At 43.6% G+C, this 21858-nt stretch overlaps 1 protein-coding gene across 3 annotated transcripts in view; it reads left to right on the plus strand.

Annotated features, from left to right (window-relative positions):
- YEATS2 (YEATS domain containing 2) overlaps positions 1-21858 on the plus strand; it is a 1498478-nt gene that overhangs the window by 529159 nt on the left and 947461 nt on the right. For all 3 annotated transcript variants that reach the window (XM_086943990.1, XM_086943991.1, XM_086943992.1), the window contains exon 15: positions 4348-4612. In XM_086943990.1, the coding sequence (XP_086800116.1) occupies positions 4348-4612 (265 nt within the window). The remainder of the gene's footprint in view (positions 1-4347; positions 4613-21858) is intronic.

Here is a 21858-nt window from a genome sequence, read left to right on the forward strand (position 1 = left end):
CGCAAAGGTACTGCTGACAAAAAACGTTCCGGATCCAGTCTGACGCCTGGGGGTAATTCTAAGGTATGGAATCTGTAACTAACCTGTGTTTCTTACAGATATATCATTACCAAAGGTAAGTAACTTGTTCGACAACACTACTGTCATGTTCTACCTTTGAAAACAGGGCAAAACACACTATTCCCGGCTCACGGGACTAGCACAGGGGATTTGGCATTGGACCATCTACCACAATATATAACTCCTAGTAGAATGCTTTCTGGGGTGGATAACAAATTTACAGACCTGATCAGCATGATGGATCAAGAAGTCCCCAACTGGGATCGCCACCTGCAAGTTTTACAAAGTTACTTTTAGCTTTGGGGTACCCCGTAAATAGACCTGTTCGCCACCCTGAAAATGCAAAATGTCCACAATTATGTACTAACTGCCACAATCCTTGAGCTATGCACTATGGACGAATTGGTCCAAGACCTTTGTCTACGCTTTTCCTCCTCGCCTGCTTCTCCTGTATGTGGTGAGGAGGGTGAGACAAACCTCTGACACCCATCTTGGTGGCTCCTGTCTCAACAGAAGTTGATTCTCTGGCCAGATCTTCTCACACAGAGCCAAAATCATATTAGACATCCAGATACCAGGCAGCTCAACCCAGCATCTGTCACATAAGGTCTTAGAATTTCACTTTTTAAACCTTCCCCAATGAATGTGCGACGATGCTACAAGAAAAGCACAGGCCCACCACTGGGCCTATTACACCACAAAGGGGATAACGTTTGCCCACTACGGCATTGCCAAAAACCTAAACACCTTATAGCCTAGTGTTCAGGACATCGTCTTCTGTCTCCAATGTCTGCAGAGTTCTGGCTTTGCCTATATTTCTATACACTTGCACTTAACTGCTGTTGCAGCTTATTTGCAAAACAGGGAACATTCGTACCTATCAAGGATTCCACTAGTCAAGACTTTTATGGAGAGTCTTAAGAAAGTTATACCTCCTAGAATGCCCCCTGTGTGGAACCAAAACATAGCCCTTACTAGACTCATGAACCCACCCTTTGAACCTTTACATTAATTTTTCCTTCATTTCATTTCTTGCAATGTAGCTTTGATTCTGGCCTTTACTTCCCTCAGGCACATTAGTGAACAATGGGTGCTCACTATACAAGAGCTGTTCATCCAGGTTTGTAAAGACAAGCTTGTTCTCAACCATTCCCAAATGATTCCAAAGGATTGTCTTCCTCTCCCACCTCAATTACACTATAGAGCTCCCAGTGTTCGTTCCCCTTCATGACTCAATACCAGAAAGATATTTACAACTGCTAGACATCAAAGGAGCTCTTATGTATTATATTGGCAGGAACAAATCTTTTTGTTAGTCTGCCAGTTCTTTGTCACCTTCAGGAAGCCTCATAGAATTCTAAAAAGAAGAGGGAAAAGGATCCATCCTTCATCGATTTTGGAATCGGCTGGAAGTGCTACGATCTTCTGCTTGCTCTACACCAATTCTAGTTTTGGATGAGGGGCAGATCCTTTACCCTCCTGTCTCCTTTTCTGACTTCTAAGGAGCAAGCACAGAAACATATTGCTTTCCATTCATATCCTTAAATAGCTGGCAACGTGAAATTCTCTCGATTATCACTTCAAGATTCGGGCCTATCTGATGGATCCCTTCTTGAGGAAGTTATATCACTTTTCCAACGATCTGCGTTGAATGGATCCCAATAATTCTTCCTCTCATGTGAAGATGGATATTCCTTAGTCTTACTGTGCCCTGAAGAAGTCCACATGTATGTGGACGAAACGCGTTGACTAGCCCTTTATTTTAATACATATTGACAATGCAACAATTAAGAGAAGAATCTCAACTACTACTGGAATATTTTGGATATGCCTAGATTTAGAATCGCATTTGTTGTAGTGGTGCACCACTGCTTGCTTTGTTTCTATACTGTAATAATTGTTCTCCTTGACCAACGGTTTGAGATGCCATCCACTCAGGCAGGGGTCTCCAGAATTTTCTATAATAGGAGCAAATTTTGTTTCATGAAAGTCATCCCGAGCTACTAATGGTGGTAATGTGATGGTGACCACAGATTCCAAGAGTCCCAGCTGTGATCACATTAGTACATTAAGCAGAGTTGGTAGCTATAAATGAAAAGCAAGCACTATCAATTTAGAATGCATCTACATTGGTTAAACAAAATAGCCATAGCTGCAATCCCCTTGGCACCAAGGGAATAACATGAGTAATAGATCACTCTAACTAAAATAATTGCTTTAAATTCATTTTGAAACTAAGATTTTTCCTCAAACATCAATTCATGAGTTCTGGAAATACATACAATTTCGTCTTGAATACATGCTTTTTAATTTTGGTATGCAAAAATCATAATTTAACCAAGCAAAAGATTGTAATTCAGTATGCAATCGACATACATCGGGGGCATCGCCGCAGTGGACATAAACTTATTACGTGTCATTACAAGTGCAGGTCCTGAATGAATGGTTGTATGGGCCCAGGGACGAACCAGCCTATAAGTTGGAGCGCTGGATCATGGGGGAACCATCCGTATACCCTTTTCTGTATAGCAGGGCTGCCCGGTGGTTATGCCGTCCTGGCGACAGGCCTTGGGGCGGATGTGTTGGTGGGTACTCCTTACTAAGGAGTCTCCACTGTGGCGGAACCACTTACTTCTTCAGGTCGCAGACCTACAGGGGTTTAATGGCTGGGACAATATATGTATCTCAACCCTGGGCGATGTCATGCAGGGTCCTATCATAAAGTCATTTCGAGATATACAAGAGTCATTCTCCAGGACTCCCCCAATTTTTTAAGTACTCACAGTTGCGCCATGCTCTACAGCCCTACAGTAAAGGCCTGGCAACCCTACCCGAATTCAGTCCACTAGAAGGCAAGCTCCTGGTGGGGGGACCTGGGGGAGTATAGAATCTCTAAATAACCAAACACTGGTCACGCACAGCCCCACAACCCTAGCATCACTCTGGGCCTCATGGGACACAGAAATAGGGCCCATCGACGATGGTGACTCGTCCGAAGCACTTCAGTAACCCAGGGGAGCCGCTATCCCCACCCATCTCCGCTACATAAAATTTAAATACCTAGATAGGGTGTACTACTCTCGATATAGACTGTTGCGGGCGGCATTGATAGCCTCTCCCCGATGTCTTCGATTCCACATAGATGAGGGCACCTACCTACACAGTCTGGACTTGCCCTACCTTTGACAAATTTTGGCGGGGAGTTGTACAATGCTTTTCTGACGTACTACACTAGGATATGCCACGATCCCCCAAGTTCACACTTCTTCACTGTACAGATGAAATATGGGGCAATATCTACAAAAGGCACTTATTATTTCTGGAGTTGACACTAGCCAAAAGGGACATTGCACCACATTGGAAGGCTGAACATCCCTCTCGCCTATCGACCTGGAAGGGGGGCTAGACCATGCCATGTAACTCGAACGGCCTGTGTTTACGGCCCGAGGTAGCCCCCACAAACACTCCAAAATCTGGAAGCCGTGGGCTGCGCACAGACACATACCCTTTGAGGAGCATAGTGTGGGAGATCTCTTATCAATACCCGATGCGGGCACGCGTAGCTAATGTGGTTACCACTTAAGGCTACTCTACACCCGTAATATGGTCACATGTTACCATGAAACGTAGGCACGGAATAAGGTGCAGGCTTTTGCTTGGTACAATATGGCTTTTGTTGTATATCATCCTTCGATATTGGATATGCTGTGGAATGTTACTTCTGTATGCTTACAACTGTTTATATTCACCTGTCCTTTATTGTACACTTTATCGTACATTCACTCTGTATTGATGTACATCAAATCAATAAAATATGGTTTGGAAAAAAAAGATTGTAATTCAGTAATCTGGGCTGCACACAAGAGAGCTACTCATATTTAGCTGGAGAGCTATTGGTATCCCACGAGCTACTTGCTGGAGAAGCCTGCACTAAGGCCTTGACTGTGCAGCTTTTCTATTGGCTAAGTAATATATTTACAAAAGTGATAGTTGTATATGTAAATATTTGAAAAGAAAAGTTGGCTAATCGTTCTATTCGTTTCAATTTTTACAACAGTTGCTCTTCAGTTGCACCTCAGTTTCTGTGGTGATGGAATCAATAGGGCTTTTCTCAATTGTCTGATTTTCTCTTTAAGAACGGCAGTGGTTACTCTTCCTACTGTCTGTCCTGTTTATTCTTGTGCTGGTGATTGCACATGCATGATCCAGATGTTGATTATGTTTTGGGTTAGAAGATAAAGCTTTGGGTCGCTTTAGCAAAGATTCTAATGCCTTTCTCTACTATAGGTGGTTGGTGTTCCCCTCGGCTCTGCTGTCCAGTCGTCAATGAAACCAGCCATGGCCATAAGTGGTGGACAGATACTTGTGGCAAAGTCTGTGTCCTCATTTGGTAAAGTCACTGGACAGAAGCCTGTTGTAGCCCAGGGAGTTGCCAAAGCACTTGTGAGCAGCGGAGGAGGAGGCAGTACTATTGTGGCCCAGCCTGTTCAGACCGTTACAAAGGTTCCTGCTATATCATCTGGGGCTCAGAAAGCTGCACCACAGGGTTCAGGTACAAACAACAATTCGTTTTTAACCGGTGTTTTCTAATTTGTGGAGCCAATCTGATCCCTCAAAGGCAGCAGCTATAAAGAGTCTCCTCTATATTTTGCCATTGTTTAATGTTTCACTTTATTGATCTCATTTGTATTGTATTTTCCTTAGTTTGCTGTACATCTCTTAAGAGCTTTGACTAGCATCTTGTGGTTCACAAGACAAAAACATGGCCTGGTGTTCAAAAACACCAGTCAGGAGCTTAACATTTAAGCTACTGTGCACATCAAGCGTTTTTTGTAGAGTCAGAGGAAAGGAATATCTGTATTAAGAACGGCCTTTGAGAGAGAGGCCCTTTAAAAATCATCCTTGCAAAAAGACTACAGTTGTATGCAGTACATGCGGTAAAAAACCGTTGGCAATGGTTTAGACGTTCAAGGCTGTAGTGTTGACTGTGTAGATAATTCTTGTGATGTATGACTCATTAGAATACCCAAGAAAAAAACCATTCTGCGTTCTCCCTCTTGAATGATGTCTTTCACACTAACTACTAGTCCAGCTCTCATTGGGAAAGGTATTGACAGTTTACCCTTGTGAGGAACCTTTTTTGTACAAAGTTGTGAAAGTCGATTGACCTGTACTGTGTTTGGGAATTTTAACAGGTGAGCACGTTATTGCCTGAACAAAATAGATAATACAAATCACTTTGAGAGGGGGTTTGAGGCAATATTTAAAGACCTAACTTGGATAGTTTGCCCCACCAGAATAGCAACACACAAAAATATCCAGGGGTCTGAGACTACAACTCTGAACGCTATACCTTCCTGAGCAAACCAAAACCTTATGTGTGCGTCCGCTTCCTTGATGGAAACTGCTGTATTAGAAAATGATATTCCAGTGGACTGATTCCCATCACTCACCTGTAGGTGACATGCTGCATCATCTTGGTATCCTCATTGATGTAACGCTCGTGACACTAAGGGCTGCAACCTCGTCAGAGGGAAGATGGAGCCTGAGGATGTTTTGTCAGGGTCACTATCTGATTTCATAGATGAGAGCAAATAAGTTTACTTATTGCTGTCCCCTACCATTGGTACAATGAAGCCTGGTATGAAGACAGTAGCTATGTTAGGCGAAAGAAAGGGGCACTTAGTGAGATTTTTTTTTTAAACCACAAAACCCAGCTCGGAGTCTCAAACTGCGGCACATCTGGTCAGCTGTGAAAACACTTGATGGTCATGTACACTGAGGCCAAGGAGGAGGTTGGGTAACAGGTCCACGGTTGCACAACCATGGCAGAGACATATCTGTGCCAACAGTTTGTAAGATCTTGATGCTTCTTACGAGGTAGAACCTTATACAGTGCCAAGAGTTAGAAGCTTGTAGGGCTTTCCATGTGGTTCAGCTCTGTCGGATCTTGGGGGCCTGTTAATTCCAGCATGGGTGGATTAGAAAAGAGATGCTTTTTAAGAGAAAACGTCTGAGAGAGTCAGGTGTGCACACTGGATTATGTACTGGACTTTTTAAGACCAAGGACTAGGTCGTATAACACTAGCTCAGTCTAACCTATCAGTGAAGGGATTCCATGAGGCCAGCTTTGTTGCACCCATTCCTTAGAGGAGGTACCCCAACCTAGAGTCACTGATTCCTTAGTGAGTAGTAAGTGCACAGTGCCCCACTAGATGTAACTATAAGACTAGCAACTCAAATGGTAGAGTTCAGGGTACCATATGGGATTCTGTGTCATTGGCCCGGGGGGTAAGACCCACTCTTGACACTGTCCCACTATTAATTACTCCATCCTCATGATTTAGGACCAAAGGGACTTAGGAATCGCTACCCTCACACATATTTGCACTTAAAAGTTGATGTCTCATTATTTATGGTGCAACTGCTCTGAGTTGGTGTAGAACCACCAAAATTAGGCAAATACAGGACTCTTTTCCTCCTAGACCAATAGATGACCCTCTGACTCCGCCGATCGAGACAGATCTTCTGTCGACTTCGGGCCCAGTCTTGCTAGACTTCCCGCCTCTTACGGTATCCGCATCGCTAGCTTTGATGAGGAACCTTAAATCGGGCTCACCGCGCGATCCCTGTCCAGCAAAATTTCTAGCGAAAATGGCAGATGTTGTTAACCCCTTAGCCAATCCCATTCTTAACCTCTCCTTGAGTCAGGGAGCTTTGCCTCAATCTTGGAAACAGGCTTTGGTTATTCCTCTCATTAAGAAGCCCAACCTGGACCCAGAAGTGCCATCCAATTACAGGCCGATCTCGCTCCTTCCAGCACTTACCAAAATCTTAGAGAAACACGTTCATAGCGTGCTTTCCAATTTCCTGGAGTCGAACGAGCTACTCCATGAGTCCCAATCGGGCTTTCGATCGAACCTAAGCACCGAGACGGCGCTCCTGGAAGTCTCTGAGATTGTGAAGGAGGTGCTGGACACCGGAGGCAGTGTGATGTTAGTTATGTTAGACCTGTCGGCGGCGTTCGACACCGTCCCCCATGAAGATCTCCTCACTAGGCTACATGACATCGGTCTAGGGGGGACGGTGCTCAACTGGTTTCGTTCCTTCTTAGCCAACCGCCGACAGACGGTCTGGGCCCCATCTGGATCTGCCGAAATGCCGCCATTGGGAGTTGGAGTCCCTCAGGGCTCAGTATTGAGCCCTACTCTATTTAACATCCTCATGACCCCTCTGGCGACATTGGCGGAATCCTATGGGGCCCGGATCGTCTCTTATGCTGACGACACCCAGCTTCTGTTCACCTGCCGCAAGAGCGAAGATTTCGATGGAGAAAGTATCCGTGAGTGCCTTGGGGCTGTTTTTAATTGGTTCCAACTTAACAGCCTCAAGTGCAACTCGGATAAATCCGAGATACTATTCTTCGGATGCCCATCGGAACCGGATTGGCATGGCTGGTGGCCCGCTGACATGTTCCCCCCAGCTCAGTCATCTAAATGGGCTAAGAACCTGGGAGTTAAAATCGATAATGAGCTCTCGCTCAAATCCCAGGTGGTTACTCTTACAGGAACGTGTTTCGGGATCCTCAGGATGCTTCGTAAGTTCTTTCCTCTACTGTCCGAGGAACATCGGAGGATAACTGTCCAGGCACTTATAGGATCCAGATTGGATTATGCAAATGTTCTGTATCTGGGTCTGCCAGAATATCTCTTACAGCGCATGCAGGTGACCCAGAACGCTGCTGCACGAGCGATTTTCGGCCTGCATCGCCGTACTAGTGCCTCAAACTTACTTCTATCCCTCCATTGGCTTCCTATACGGAAGAGGATAATGTTTAAGGCTATGACCTTAGCCCATAAAGCCCTGCATGCCAATGGTGCAAAATACCTTCAGAAGAGGCTGGACTTTTACCGGCCTGCACGATCCTTAAGATCGGAGTCACTGGCTCTGGCGGTGGTGCCACGTATAAAAAGGGCCCGACTGGGCAGTCGGTCCTTTAGATTCCTTGCTCCCCAGCTTTGGAACAACCTACCGCTGTCCTTGCGGGCCCCATCTAATCTGCTTGCCTTCAGGAAGGGTCTAAAAACTTGGTTGTTCTCTGGTTAGTGCGCCTTTCCTTTTCATTGGTTTCTGTCTTTTTACTGTTATGTTTTCCAGTCTTTTCTTTAAGGTCTGGACCACAAAGCGCCGGGACACTCCTTTGGAGTAGCCGTTGCGCTATATAAGTCCCATATAACATAACATAACATAACATAACTCTACTGGGTATTTACTGTCCGTGAAGAGAGTAGCTTCCGTTACCCATGAATAAGAAAATTGTGAAGAATAACTCTGTGTGTTGGGTAAGAGAGTAAAGTATTTAATAATTGTATGTTCCTTGAGTGAGTGAGTACATTAATCAGCTTTCCGGAGACCTATGATCTGTGAATAGTTGTTTTGTGATGCTGTGATTGGAACGTGGGCCCACTCCTCTACAGGTTAATGCCTCACATATTAGAAACCAGGACTTGAATGATTTGAGGCCATTTTTCCTCTAGTTATATCACTCTGAGACAGTAATTAATTCTGTGGACTCTGACCAGTTTCGTTCAATTACTGGGTAAGTCGAATAAAGTGTGAGTATTCTGGGATGCAATATTTATATTATTATGGCTCCACAGAACAGTGCAAACTTCCCATTCAGAATCTACAGAGGTGGCTGGGGCTCAATCAGCGCCTGAACTGACAGGATAATTAATATTAAAAGCCAAGTAAATTGAGCAGATGACCCAGTATTAGCGGAATTAAATCTGTTATTTATTTACATTACACAAACAAAATTTCAAGTTAGAAACAATTGAGCAAAGGGATTAAATTATAGTAATTTTTACACTTTTCGGTTGCATCTGGCACCTTCGTATCAGCAGCCCAGCTTGTGGACTCCCTCAGTGTGAGAGGGAAATCCTTGTCTTACTCAAGGAAAAAACTGTTAGCAAAATCGGTTCTGTTGCCCAACACCTGTCTCTTCTATCTACTGAGCTGGATTCAGTCTTCCCAAAACTTCAACCAAAATTTCTCAATCATCTGCCAATTTGCCACAGATTGAGGCCTTCTAACAGGCCACGCAAAAGATCTTCAGGATGGCTCTGCTACCCTCCTGGCCACTTCCTAAGGTTGAGCCCACCTCTTTAGAATTGACGCCTCTAACCCCAATGCCACCCAACATCATGCCTCATCATGGTCCGGCTTTGGCAAGGAAGCCTGCCCTGTCCAGGACGCGGATGCTTCCATATTCCGTGCCATTCTCGACATCACTGCTGCTCTCTACGCCAAATTCAGTGCCACCTTAGTGCTCCAAAATCCCAGGTTATCCCTTCACAGAGCTACAATTCACAGGTCTAGTTCAAGACAAAACCTGTTTGAAGGATTTTTCTCCTCAGAGAAATGCTGAAATTTGGGATACGATTCTGAACATTTTTAGTTTACAGTGCTCCCCATTATGCAAGTCCTACACGTTAGGCCTGGTGGCCCCATGAAATTTGCTGGTGCTTCACTCCGAATGGGTCATGAGGGCTCTTTAGTTGTGCCCGAGGAAGCAGTGGCTTTTGCAGCAAGAGGAACCTCTTTGCTCAGATTTATATATATGATTCTCTCCGCCCAGGTTTACCATGGGGGATGTGCCAATGCGGTCCCTTTAGTCCTCTGCAGATGCAGGTGCCCATGGCTTTGTTGTCCTGGGGTTCCGACCTGGGTGATATAATGGCTCAAGCCCTATGGTCCACTTTAAAGGAGCTCCTACATATAAATGTGTTTAGGCTTTTGGTGGTCCATCTCTACATAAAGGCCTATCTGCCATCAGCCTCAGGAAACACCATTCATATTCTGCAAAACACCACAACCAACTTCTGTTAAATCAGCCAACAGTATGGTGGGTGATCTTGGACCTTGGACCTTGGACCTTGTGCTGGGACCGGAATTCAGCTGTTGAGGTGGGTGATGGGGCACCTTTCCATTAGCAGCCCAGCTTGTAGACTCCCTCATTTGGAGAGTGCATGCTCTGTGCCATCTCTCCCTGGAGCCCAGAAGATGATCTTTTCCATCGTAGGGTGTCCATACGTGGACCTCTCAATCACAGCCCAGGCCAGGACTCGTCCTTTTCTTTGTGCCATACATTCCCTCTGAATGGTTCTGTTATAAATGCTTCTGGCTCAGCTGCATCAGTTTTATGCATTCCTACCCATCTCACCTCTGTTGACAGTCTTACAGAATAGGCCAGAGGATGGAACACAACTGATGATTGCCTACATTATGTGAGAAAGATTTGGTATGGCAATATATTTAAAATTGGGATTTGTCATCCTCTCCTCTCCTGCAGAAAGAACACTTGATTTTGCATCAGAATACTCTGGTCCACTTCCCCAATTCTCTGATTTAATGACTGCAAATGTGTGGAGATTCAGCGGTGGCAGTAGGAGTATATCTATCTACTGCCAGAGGTTGCATACAACATTTTGGCAACTAGGAAACCTGTCCGCAAATTATTTGTTGGTCCAGTTGAATATCTGTATCCTGCCTGTCTGACATTCTATGCTCAGCTTTATTTTGCTGTGTATCGCAGTAGTTACTGTAAAGAGTTAACTCGTGGCTTGTCCACCTTCATGTACTTCTTAATAAGCACTTCTTGTTGGAGTCACCACCAGTGGTGCATTTTCTGAAAAGTTTACTCTGTTCCAGCCCACTCTGAATATTTTTCCAATTAGGGATTTGAATCTTATGTTCATATTTCTCATGGCATCACTATTGTATCCGACACACAGTTGCCCAGTTGGACTTCTGACTATGCAGACAGTTTTGCTGGTGTTCTAACTTCGACCTGTAAGAATGGAGAACTTCAGGCCCTCATGGTCTGACCACCCTTCACATTATTCTGTGCTGATAAACTGCTTCTTTGTACCTGTCCTCTATTTCTTCCGAAGGTGGTGTCTGCATTCCAAGTGAGCTACTACATCACTCTTCTTCCCTCCTCCTGATAGACCACTGTGGAAGAAAGACCGCTTGGATTGGATCTCCGGTGCGTTGTTTCTTACTTTGCAGCATGTACAGCTGTAGACGCATGCTTTGGCCGCTCACGCCATTTAGTGTTGGAGTTAAAACTTTAAAAATGTTTATTTCATCTTTAAAGTAGTTGTGGTTTCCAAGTGACTCCTGATAGATCCCCCTGGAATCCACAGTGTACCCTCACACAAAATGCACATCAGATAGTTTTTTTTCTGCTGTATCTTTCACACTGTATTCTTTAGTGCTTCATTCTTCCATGCACCGAACTCTAAATCTTTATTGCCTTTGGGCCAAAGCGGAGTATAGAAATGAACTGTGCATTTCATGACAGTCAGAGGAGCCTAAGGCCAGATCATATGAGAATTACTAGTTTCTGGGAAAGGTGGTGTGGTTTGGCTGGACCAGCATGAGGTTGTACACTCTGTTTACCATGGGGCCACGACAAACGTCCTTGTCCAGCCTGTAACACTCTTCATTCCAAGTAAATCATTCTGTACCATTGTGATCAGAGGTGGGTGCGTTACTTAAGGCAGCATCAAGACTCTCCAGAGTCAATGCCCAGTGCTGTTGCCGAGGGCATTAAAGAAGTCGACTGCAACCAAGAGGGGTGATGCTCTTCCGGTATTCCAAGAGCCTCGTAGGAGAGGAGTCCAAAGTATAATGTATGTGTCTTCCAATTTCTATGGCTTAGAGTCTCCAGGGCTTTACACAAAAACCACACCAAGTGCAAAGACCACACATCAGGTTTCCAACATTAATACTAAAATATGGAAACACCACCCATGCCCTCTGATGGATACTGCCTCTCCGTGCACCAAGAATCCTCACTCCACATCCCTCAGTTTGGACCTCAAACTGAGCCTCTGCTTCATGGTAAAGAATGGACCAAAGAGCACCATACTTTGACTGATGAAACACATAAAAAAAAGAAGGGCTGGGCCGTTGCCACTTCTCCCTACCATCGATACCATTCAGTGCTAAAAGGCACCTTTGATGTTTAAAGACTCTTGGACATGTGACAAAAAAGCTAGAGCCGGAGAGATTGGCGAAGCTACCTTTGGTGCTAAGATCGGTTTCAAATTTCTTATCTGATAGAGACTACGATAATTCTATGTTAAGGAATCTGCAGCTAGTAGTCTCTACCAGATACATCGTTACCGAAGGTAAGTAACTTGTACATCATGAAGCTTTTGACAGTAGTCAGCAAATTATGTTTATTGAACCTGACCACAGGTATTTTCTTGCTTGGCTACCTACTGCTTTCCTTGCGCCATACAAAAAGTGAAGGCTTTTAGGAAACAATTTCGGGAGAACTAATGGCGTACCTGAATCTCAAAAAGAAAAAGGCTGATAATGCTCTGCCTTCACCTGTTCAATTTTGGATTCAGTTCAAGAAGATTCCTCAGACCCATTACGCTGTAACAGGAGCTAGGGAACACTGATCAACTGGAGGATGCTTGGCATAATTATAGGACAACTCCCGATGGCGATATTTCTTTTGCAGCATACCCTGTTAGAGCTTCACCACCAGACGATTCCTCCCCATATAATGTAGGTATAGTTTGAGCATCTGCACATCAATAGTCCCCATTTGTGGAAAAGAGATTGGACATTCTTATTGAAATTCTGACCAAAATTGAAAGCACCACTCACTTTCTTCAAAGTAATGATCAAATGTTCCAAAAAATAATTTTAACTGCCCCAAGAAGGTTAGAGTTGCCAAACCCATCTCAATCACCCACAGTAGGAATAAAATTTAAGAGAGCAACGCAAGACCCACTATTTATCCATTGGCACTTCCCACCTGAATCACTAGTGGTGCATACTGCATGTAAGACGTCCATCCTGCAGGGCCCAGCTGATCTTTTCCTTCTGACAAGGAAAGTAAGAAGATCAGCTCGGAAACATGTAGGGTTGGGGGTCACCACACAATGGTGAATTTCCAGGTCCATGGCCTCAGCTGCAAGGTATTGCAAGGACCAATGGGAGAAAAGGAGTAGTTGCTGAAACATCTTTTGGATGCCAACAAGAAAAGCGCAAAATAAATTGTGCATGAAGACAAGGTGTTCTCTATTACAAGCATTAGATGTGCAACTAGATGCCACTCATATGGCTTCCAGGGAGGTTATACCAAGTGTTTTAGTTGGCGCCATACCTGGTTTGGATGTCTAGATTCTGTCCTGAGATTCAGCAACACCTCATTAGCTTACTCTTTGATGGCAAGCATTTCTTCAGCCTTAATGTAGATGAGATTCTCGAGAAAAACAAGAAAGATATAGACACTCAATTTAATTCAAAAATACTTTATTCGTTTTTTTTTGTTGTAAAAAACGTAAAAATTCATATTACAAGAAAAATAACATTCCAGGTTACCAGTTAAAATGATTAAAAAACAAGATGCAACATGCAGGGCTCCCACAATTCATGACTATGGTAAATCCAGACATTTTCTATACTTCAGAGTACATTTTAAAAAGCTCGCCACATGAGGTATAATTTCGGGATTCAACAGTTGAAGATAAAATAGTGCAGGCCAAGTTTGTACAAAGTTCATCCTTTTTAAAATAGGTTTGAGGTAATAAATCCTTGGGAATTCATAATATTTACAGAAAAACATGAAGTGAAGCAAGTCCTGTGGAGACCAGGAGTCGCAGCCACAGGGTGCTAACACCGTTCCCTTGTGACAACCCCTAGGGACTGCCAATAAAAGATGAAACATGTTAAACCTGAACCTGTTTAAAAGAAAACGATCATATGCTGGTATGGGTCAGAGTAAATATTGCTCCTCCGCTGTCGAGGTTTTTAACAAAAGGTGGAGGCGAACACTAGGCTTCAATACTTCCCTGGCCTCTCTGTCCAGCTTTTGACGGGTAATAAAAGACTGTTTGATGAGTATAGGATCTTTAGTAGTTATACCAGCCGGGTTTAGAAAAAGGTTGGGTCGCCCTTCCTTACCAAAAGAATCTTTAAGATAACTCAACCAGGGAATTTTGGACATATTGTCTAGGCTCTGTATTTCTTTTAGCAAGCTATGTGTTAGCACTAGATGTTTGTTGAGCCAACAATGCAACCAGAACAGAAGAGGGCGCAGTGACAGAGTGTCACACAAGAAAGGCATGCCAGTTTCTTCGTGTACTGATAAATTGGGGGTTCCTTGAGGGACGCATAGCAGTCTTTTTAAAAATTTGTTTTCGGCAATCTGTAGGCACTCATGGTTACTATATCCCCACAGTTCGCTCCCATAGGTAGCTATGGCTATACTCTTAGAGCGATAGACCTTTAGCATAGCTGCCACCGGCCTATGACCCATTCTAGCCGCAAAATCAAAAAGCGCAGCATTGGCCCTGGTGACTTCTCCCCTTTTCCTGTTCATACAGGCAACCCAATTTAATTGTTGTTCTAGAAGAACCCCTAGATAAGAAAAAGAAGTACATATGGGCACCCTGGTACCATTAACCTTGTATAAGTGCTGTGTTCTAGCTGCCTTCCCTACCTGCAATACATAGGATTTGGTGTTATTTATGTGGAGATCTCGTTTTAACATAAAACCAAAGAAGGCATCCAGTAATGTTTGAAGGCCGTTGGGGGTACAGGCTAACAGGACGGCGTTGTCGGCGTATAATAGAACTGGTAGACCCCGACGACCCACACATAGATAGTCCGCCCCTGTCTTAACCAGGTGATTTTCTAGGTCATTAATATATAAGTTAAAAAGAAAAGGGGCAAGGATACACCCTTGCCTTACCCCTCGACTAGTTTTTGTGTGACCTTGAGATCCCTGGTATATCTTACATTGCCTTTGTGTCACTGTGTAGGTCCATTAAAAAGTTCACAAGGTGTGGCTCTACCCCCATGGCCTCCATGGACTGCCACAACTTTCCCCTGTTGACACAGTCAAAGGCAGAGGAAAGGTCCATGAAGGCCATATAAACTGTTCCTGGTCGTGCAATGGTATATTTTCCCAGGAGTAGGTAGAGGTTAAGGCACTGAGCCAAAGTGGAGTGCCCTCTACGGAACCCATATTGAGTGTCGGAAATAATCTTGTTATCTTCGGCCCAAGTGGACAGCCTCTTTAGGATGATACCCCCCCAGAACCTTTACAATTGAATCTATCAGGGAGATGGGCCTGTAATTTAGTGTGCAATTTCGGTCTCCCTTTTTAAACACAGGGACTATTGTAGAGAGACCCCACTATGCTGGGCAAGCCTTATCTGCAGCAGCGTTTCCCACAGCTGTAGGAATAGGAGCCCAGAAAGTTGGGTCAGATTTATAAAGGTCTGGGGGATACCATCTGGACCTTGCGCCTTTTTATTGGAAAGGTTGCTTATTCCCGCCAGTAGTTCTTCTACAGAAAACACCAATACCTCCTGCCCTTGTCCTTCAGATGATGGGGGTAGCTGTATTGTAAAATCCTGAAAGATGGCAACAAAGTGATCCACCCATTCGCCCTCCGTAATATTTGACCCCACTACTCTATCCCCTGTCAGTTCTAAAGGTTACTGGTTGATTGTATTCCAGAACCTAGTACCGTTAGAAAGGGTCAGGGGGTTTAGCAACTCCTCCTATAATGCCTTTTTCAGCTCAGACTTTCTTTTAGTTAAAACCTTTTTATAGGTTGACCGGAGCGAGCTGATCAGTGCTTTGTCTCGGGTGATGTTTTGAGAGCTAATTTCAAGTCTCTTGCTGCTTTGGAGTGGTTTTTGCAGAACCACTTGGGTTTATCCGTGTTGGATTTCCCTGCCCCCCCCCCGTATCTCCAACATCTTTCCCACGTTATGGGCGATGTTCTCGAAGGCTGCAAGGACTCCATGACTCTCTGATTTGGGGTTAAAACATGTTTGGAAATACTTCTCACAAGCCTCCTTTAATTTTTCGAGGAATTCTGACGGTACCACCTTGTTCCATTTTAAGCATCTCCCACCGTTAATAGGTTGCAGCGTACTATCTCGCAGTGTGCTGTTACTATTTTGTTTTTTTATAAGGTTTCCACCTAACAAGACACAAACTGGGTTATGATCACTAAAAACACTGGGGACTATTTGAAAGCCGCGTAAAAGTGTTAGTAGATATCTATCTACTAAGATGAAATCGATAAAGGTGTTGGTGGTATGATGTTCATGGAGAACAGGAGATCTTGCTCGTCCAGTAAGTGGTTCAGTTTGTTGCCCTCTAGGGAATGTTCAAAGTGAAGTCCTGATGACAGGGGACAACCCATGTCTGATAAAATGTATTGCATGGGGTCGCCACATAGGTGGACATTAAAGTCTCCAACTAACATCATGTTCCTTCTAACTGGACCCCGACATTGAGTTATGAAGTTGTGCAGTTCGGTAATCCTGCAACCCTCACTCTGGCAAGTGGCATAACAGAAATTGATCACACACATGCTATTTTCAACCTTCCCTAACCAGATTGCCTGGAAGTTTTTATTGCCTGAGGGAAGGACCTTGACACTACATCTTAGGGACAGGGAAAAAAAGTAATGGTCAAATGTTCCAAAAAATAATTTTAACTGCCCCAAGAAGGTTAGAGTTGCCAAACCCACCCCAATCAATCACCCACAGTCGGAATGATATTTAAGAGAGCAACGCAAGACCCACTATTTATCCATTGGCACTTCCCACCTGAATCACTAGTGGTGCATACTGCACGTAAGACGTCCAAGGGTGAAATCGCCCACTAGGGCGATTTCACCCTTGGGCGCAGATCGCATTGACGGCCCGTCCCTAGCAACTTCACGCATTTTTCCCTATCAGTTGCGGTAGTCTTGCTGGAAATTCGGCGGACCAATTCCTTAATACCCAGCTATCGGCCTCCATACCAGCCTTGCAGTATGGGCCAAAAAGTTAATTGTGACTTTAAAAAAAAAAAAGAAGGCATATATCTGATTGCCTGAAGATGAACCTTTAATAAGTTATAGGTTCGAAACGTCGTCGACCTTGTCACACTATATGTGTATGAATTGTGCTATTTGATGCTAGCAATAGTGTGCAATTAATATTGTCTGACTGGGAATTGTACTACACACACTGTTTAATTTGCCTCCAATTTCCTTGTTTGTCCCCTTCCTAAGTGTGTTAGTTGGACATCGGCTGGTGTCCTGCTGTTATCACACTAGATTTTTTGTAAACATTGTTTATCAGAAAATAAAACTGTCCGGCTGGACAAAGAATATAGTACCTATTTAGTCTATATTTATCTCTAAAAAATTCCTCTTGCCTAGGGACCACTGTCCTGTATAAAGATAATGCTTATAAACTTGGCATATGATTTTGCTTCTTCACAATGGGAATTTTAGCATTAGTGTAAAAAAATTACACCTTTGTCCTCAACAGTTGCTGGTGTTTTTGGAAGCCACACTCAATGCTGTAGCATGCAAAGACTCCCCTGGGCATCTTGTGAGAATGATCATGAAACTGTTGGGAACGATGGCCTTCTGTATTGCTTTGGTTCAGATCGCCAGGTTATGCATGTCTTGCTCCAAGTGTGTCTATCATACAAAGGTCCTGGGTTGGGGGAGTCTGGTGTTGATGGGGCACAGTTTATCACAAATGCATTGGTGGAACCAAAAGATGTATTTCGCGACTTTCAGCACTAGTGGTGATCTATTTGAATCCCACTCTGGGTTGGGAGCCCTCACAACCCAGGGCCAGTGGTTCCTGCAAGAATTTCTTCTGCAAATCAATGTGCTAGAACCTTTGGCAGTTAAACCTTTGGACTTTTTTCTCACTAATTTGCCTCAAGGTGGTTCTCACTCACACAAATAAAATAACTGCAGTGCATTACATGAAGAGCAGAGGGGCTGGGGGTGGCACTCACTGTAACTGGCAAGGATCGCACAAAACAGTTGTGCTCTGGGCTATTTTTCATCCTCTCTCACTGTTGGAGAAATGCATACAAATCTTTAATTAAAAAAAAATAAAAGCTGAGAATCCTGCTGTACCTCCATGCTACGTTGCCTAATTGAAGCTTTTTGTTCCTTGCTGCATTAAACTCAACACACAGCTCTTAAATGCCACAATACAAAACTTTGTTTGTTACATGTTTCTCCTACAAAAGGTTAGGGCTTGCATATTCTTCCATCAGTGTATATTTGGCAGTAGTTGCTTACTCTCTTCCAAATAGACAAAATACCTGCTACTAAAGTGTTTAATGAAGGATTTAAAAGTGTAAATCCGTCTAGGTTACCATCTAGTCCTTCATGAAACCTTAACTTATGGTGCCTTATTTTGATGCCATACATTTGTGCTTACTGCTGTATGTGTTTTTTCTTGCAGCCATCACCTCACTTCACAGACTAAGTAAACTGCAGGCATTTTCAGTGGAAGAATATTTTATCCAGGTGCACAACGATCGGGTGGAGCTTAGGCGCCATCCTCAGTTTTTCCCAATAGTCATCTCTCTGTTGTCTGTTAAACAGCCTATTGATTTCCTATCCTTCTATCTGCGGTGGCAGTCAGTTATGGAAAGAGAAATGCATACTATAAACTTTAACTGAGCCCTTCTGTACTAGGTGGATCACTTAAAATGCATTATAAAAACAAAGCAGCTATGTGTTGCATTCACACAGGCCTTCCTGGTAGCCCACTCAAAGTCTGAACTCACCAGTTGGATTGTAACATACAGCCATATTTGTTAAGCCAAAGCTAAACTTACATTATCCTTTGTGCTTAGGTCACATTTTACTCTTTGGAAAAAAAGGACCACTGTGGCTTTCCAGGGCAATATCACCTTAGCAGACAGACTGTAAAGCACCTACTTGAGCCAATATCGACCTGTTCGCTAAATATTGTTGAATGGATATTCAGCCCGCCAGGAAGTGCAAAATGAGCAACCTGTCCTTAATCATTGTTTAACATGTCTTCCATTCCTGTTAGCCAGCCACTGCTTTAGGGAAAGGGTTTTGCTTTTCAAGCATTTTATCCTCCGCTTCATATGCTGCAAAGAAAAAAAGTTACTTATCAATAACAATTGGTTTCCAACTTGTAAGGCTGTAGATTTACGTGCACCCTCCCTACCTCCCCTGATGGAGAACTTGCATAACATGTGGAAGTTTAACTAATTTCTTCCTGACTCCAGTTCACAGATTTTATCTTGCTTTACATAACCACTCTCCTGCTAACCTGTAAAGGAATAAAGATGATCGTAAGTGCAATCTGTGTCCTGGTGCTTTTTTGGGTTTCAGGGGAAGGTATCACAAGTCACCATGAAACCAAAACTCTTCTTTGGAGAAAAACAACTTGTAACTTTGTTAGCCTAACCACTAGATGACAGGAGTGTATAAAGCAGACGGTAAGTGACTTTTTCCTTACATTAGCCATACTCATTAGGACAGAGAGGTTGATCAGCTCTTTATGGACTTTGCCAGAACAAAGAAGGGCAAGGCAGTAAGCAAGCCCGCTATTTCATGTTGGATTACTCTATACACAAAGATTTTCTACCCCATGTCAAAGAAATTCCCTCATAGTAAAGTTTTTTTCCTGGTCCATGAGGACTATTACTGCTCCTACTGCCCTCATTAGAAGCTTTCTGGTTGCATACATCTAGGTGCATATTTGTGGAGTATTGTTGCCTCACATCCCAGGTATGCAGTGATTAATACTTTGCCAGGGCTGTATTATATGACTTCCTGGGTTGATTTCCATTCCTCCATCCCACATCTAAGGGAGACATTGTTATGTGACAAATCCATAAGGTGCGAACTCTGCGGTAAAAAAAAAAGTACCCATCAGAAGGGAAAGTTTTTTACCCTTGTTAAAAGTGTATCTGGGAAATACTACATCTTGCACACACAAAAAGAAGCTTCCCTGAAGGAAAGTCAATTGGGATTTGTAACCGAAAGCAACAAAATATTAGGTGGGGGTGCTGGGCATCTCAAAAAATGTAAAGGACTGTCCTTACACAACACCAGGTGTCATGCTTAATCTTTGGCAGTCCTCACTCTCTAGAAACCGATTTTGGTAGAGAGCGGGCCTACACCTGGTGACAGGGAGGCACTTCTAAATTCTAAGTGGGAGCCCATGAGAGAAGTGATTTAAAAACCAATGTAAAAGCCAAAATACATTTATTCACTGGGTATTTATTTGGTATTAAAAACTTGGTATGGGGATTGGGGGAGCTTGTACCCCATCACCACTGTGATCATAGTCGTCAACTTGTTTCTGCCAAGTTGTCCCTGAGAGAATGTGGCATTCATCAGGACGAAAAAACTAGGGCTCCTATCTAACCAAGGTTGGTCATATATTGCCACTAAATAGTGACTTGTGTCCTCCTCTAACTAAAAGGTATTTTTTAAACCTGTAAAATAAATGTGAGATTACTATCAGATTGAAGTCTGAATGCTATCCAGTAACATAAAAGAGAAGAAACATACATACCATGCATATATTGCCATTGTCGCATGTGAATGTGAAACACGTGTCACTGCAAACGTAAAACACATAGTACAATGGGGACACTCCTTACAAGATTCCTATAAAGAAGAAATCTGTTGCTACCATTCCTTTTCATCCACCATCTTTATCCCCTCCACCACCTACTTCTCCACCATCAAATCCTTTGCAAATGACACCTCTGGATTCTCCACAATATCACCACGATGATTGTGATTATGGGGCGGGGGCACATTTACCAGGAGATCCTTGGACGGATAATACAATAGATACTCCAGCAGATAATAACCCAGACCTTTACCCAGCCAAGCCATCCCCTCCAGACGACAATGTATCCCACCAGGAACTCATTGCCAGGGCTGCACAATATCATGGGTTGGCACTGCACAAAGAATCATTAGAAGAAGATTTTTTGTTTGAGACTTTAGGATTCCCCACGTAGGTAGTCACAAACACTTCCTATGTTTAAGGGCACGATTAGGCATGCTGATGAAATGTTTAAAGACCCAGTACGAGCAGGCATCTTGATTCCTAGGGTTGACAAGAAGTATAAATCCTCCTCAACAGACCCGATATTTATCACGGGCAAGTTGCCACTAGATTCACTAGTAGTGTCTAATGCTCCTAAACTGGCTCATTCCCAAACATCAGGGGATGCTGCTCCACCAAATTAGGAGTCTAAATTAATAGACGCTTCTTACAGCTAGAGAGGTCAACACTAGCATTTTTCTTAGGAGGCATGCTTGGTTTAGGATCTCTGGGTTTAAGCCTGAGGTACAAAATTTCTATTCTAATCACACCATTTGACAAAAAACATCTTTCTTTTACTGAAGTAGATCGGGCATTAGAAAAAATGTAAAAAGACACTGTCGTGGCCAAGTCCACAGAAGTGCTCCAGTCTCCTTCAAACAGAGGCTCCTTTCAGTAGTCCAAAACCACATCCTCAGACCAAAGTACATCTACCTACAGGGGTAAGATTTGTTTTGAGGAGGTTATAAAGGGTACAACTTTAAAGGTAGGTGTAAGGGCAACACACCCCGAATCTCCCCTTCTCCTAATAAGCAGTGACTTGCCCACACTTCCCCCCCCATCTACACCACACCTGCCGGGGGAAGACTTTAACAATTTCTCTTTATTTGTCAGTCTATAATAACAGCCAAATAGGTGATTGGAAGTATCCAACATAGTTAATGCCAGGAGCTTACCAGCAATCCCCAAAACATTCCAACCTCAACCTCACAAATTGTCTCCAGAACATCTAAAGTTGTTAAAACAGGCGGTGCAATCTCTTACTGAAAGGAGCTATAGAGCTGGTTCCCACACAGTACCAGGGCTTAGGGGTTTACTCTCTGTATTATCTCATTCCCAA

The sequence above is a fragment of the Lissotriton vulgaris genome, chromosome 11 (genome assembly GCF_964263255.1).
Source record: "Lissotriton vulgaris chromosome 11, aLisVul1.2, whole genome shotgun sequence".
Taxonomy (NCBI): domain Eukaryota; kingdom Metazoa; phylum Chordata; class Amphibia; order Caudata; family Salamandridae; genus Lissotriton; species Lissotriton vulgaris.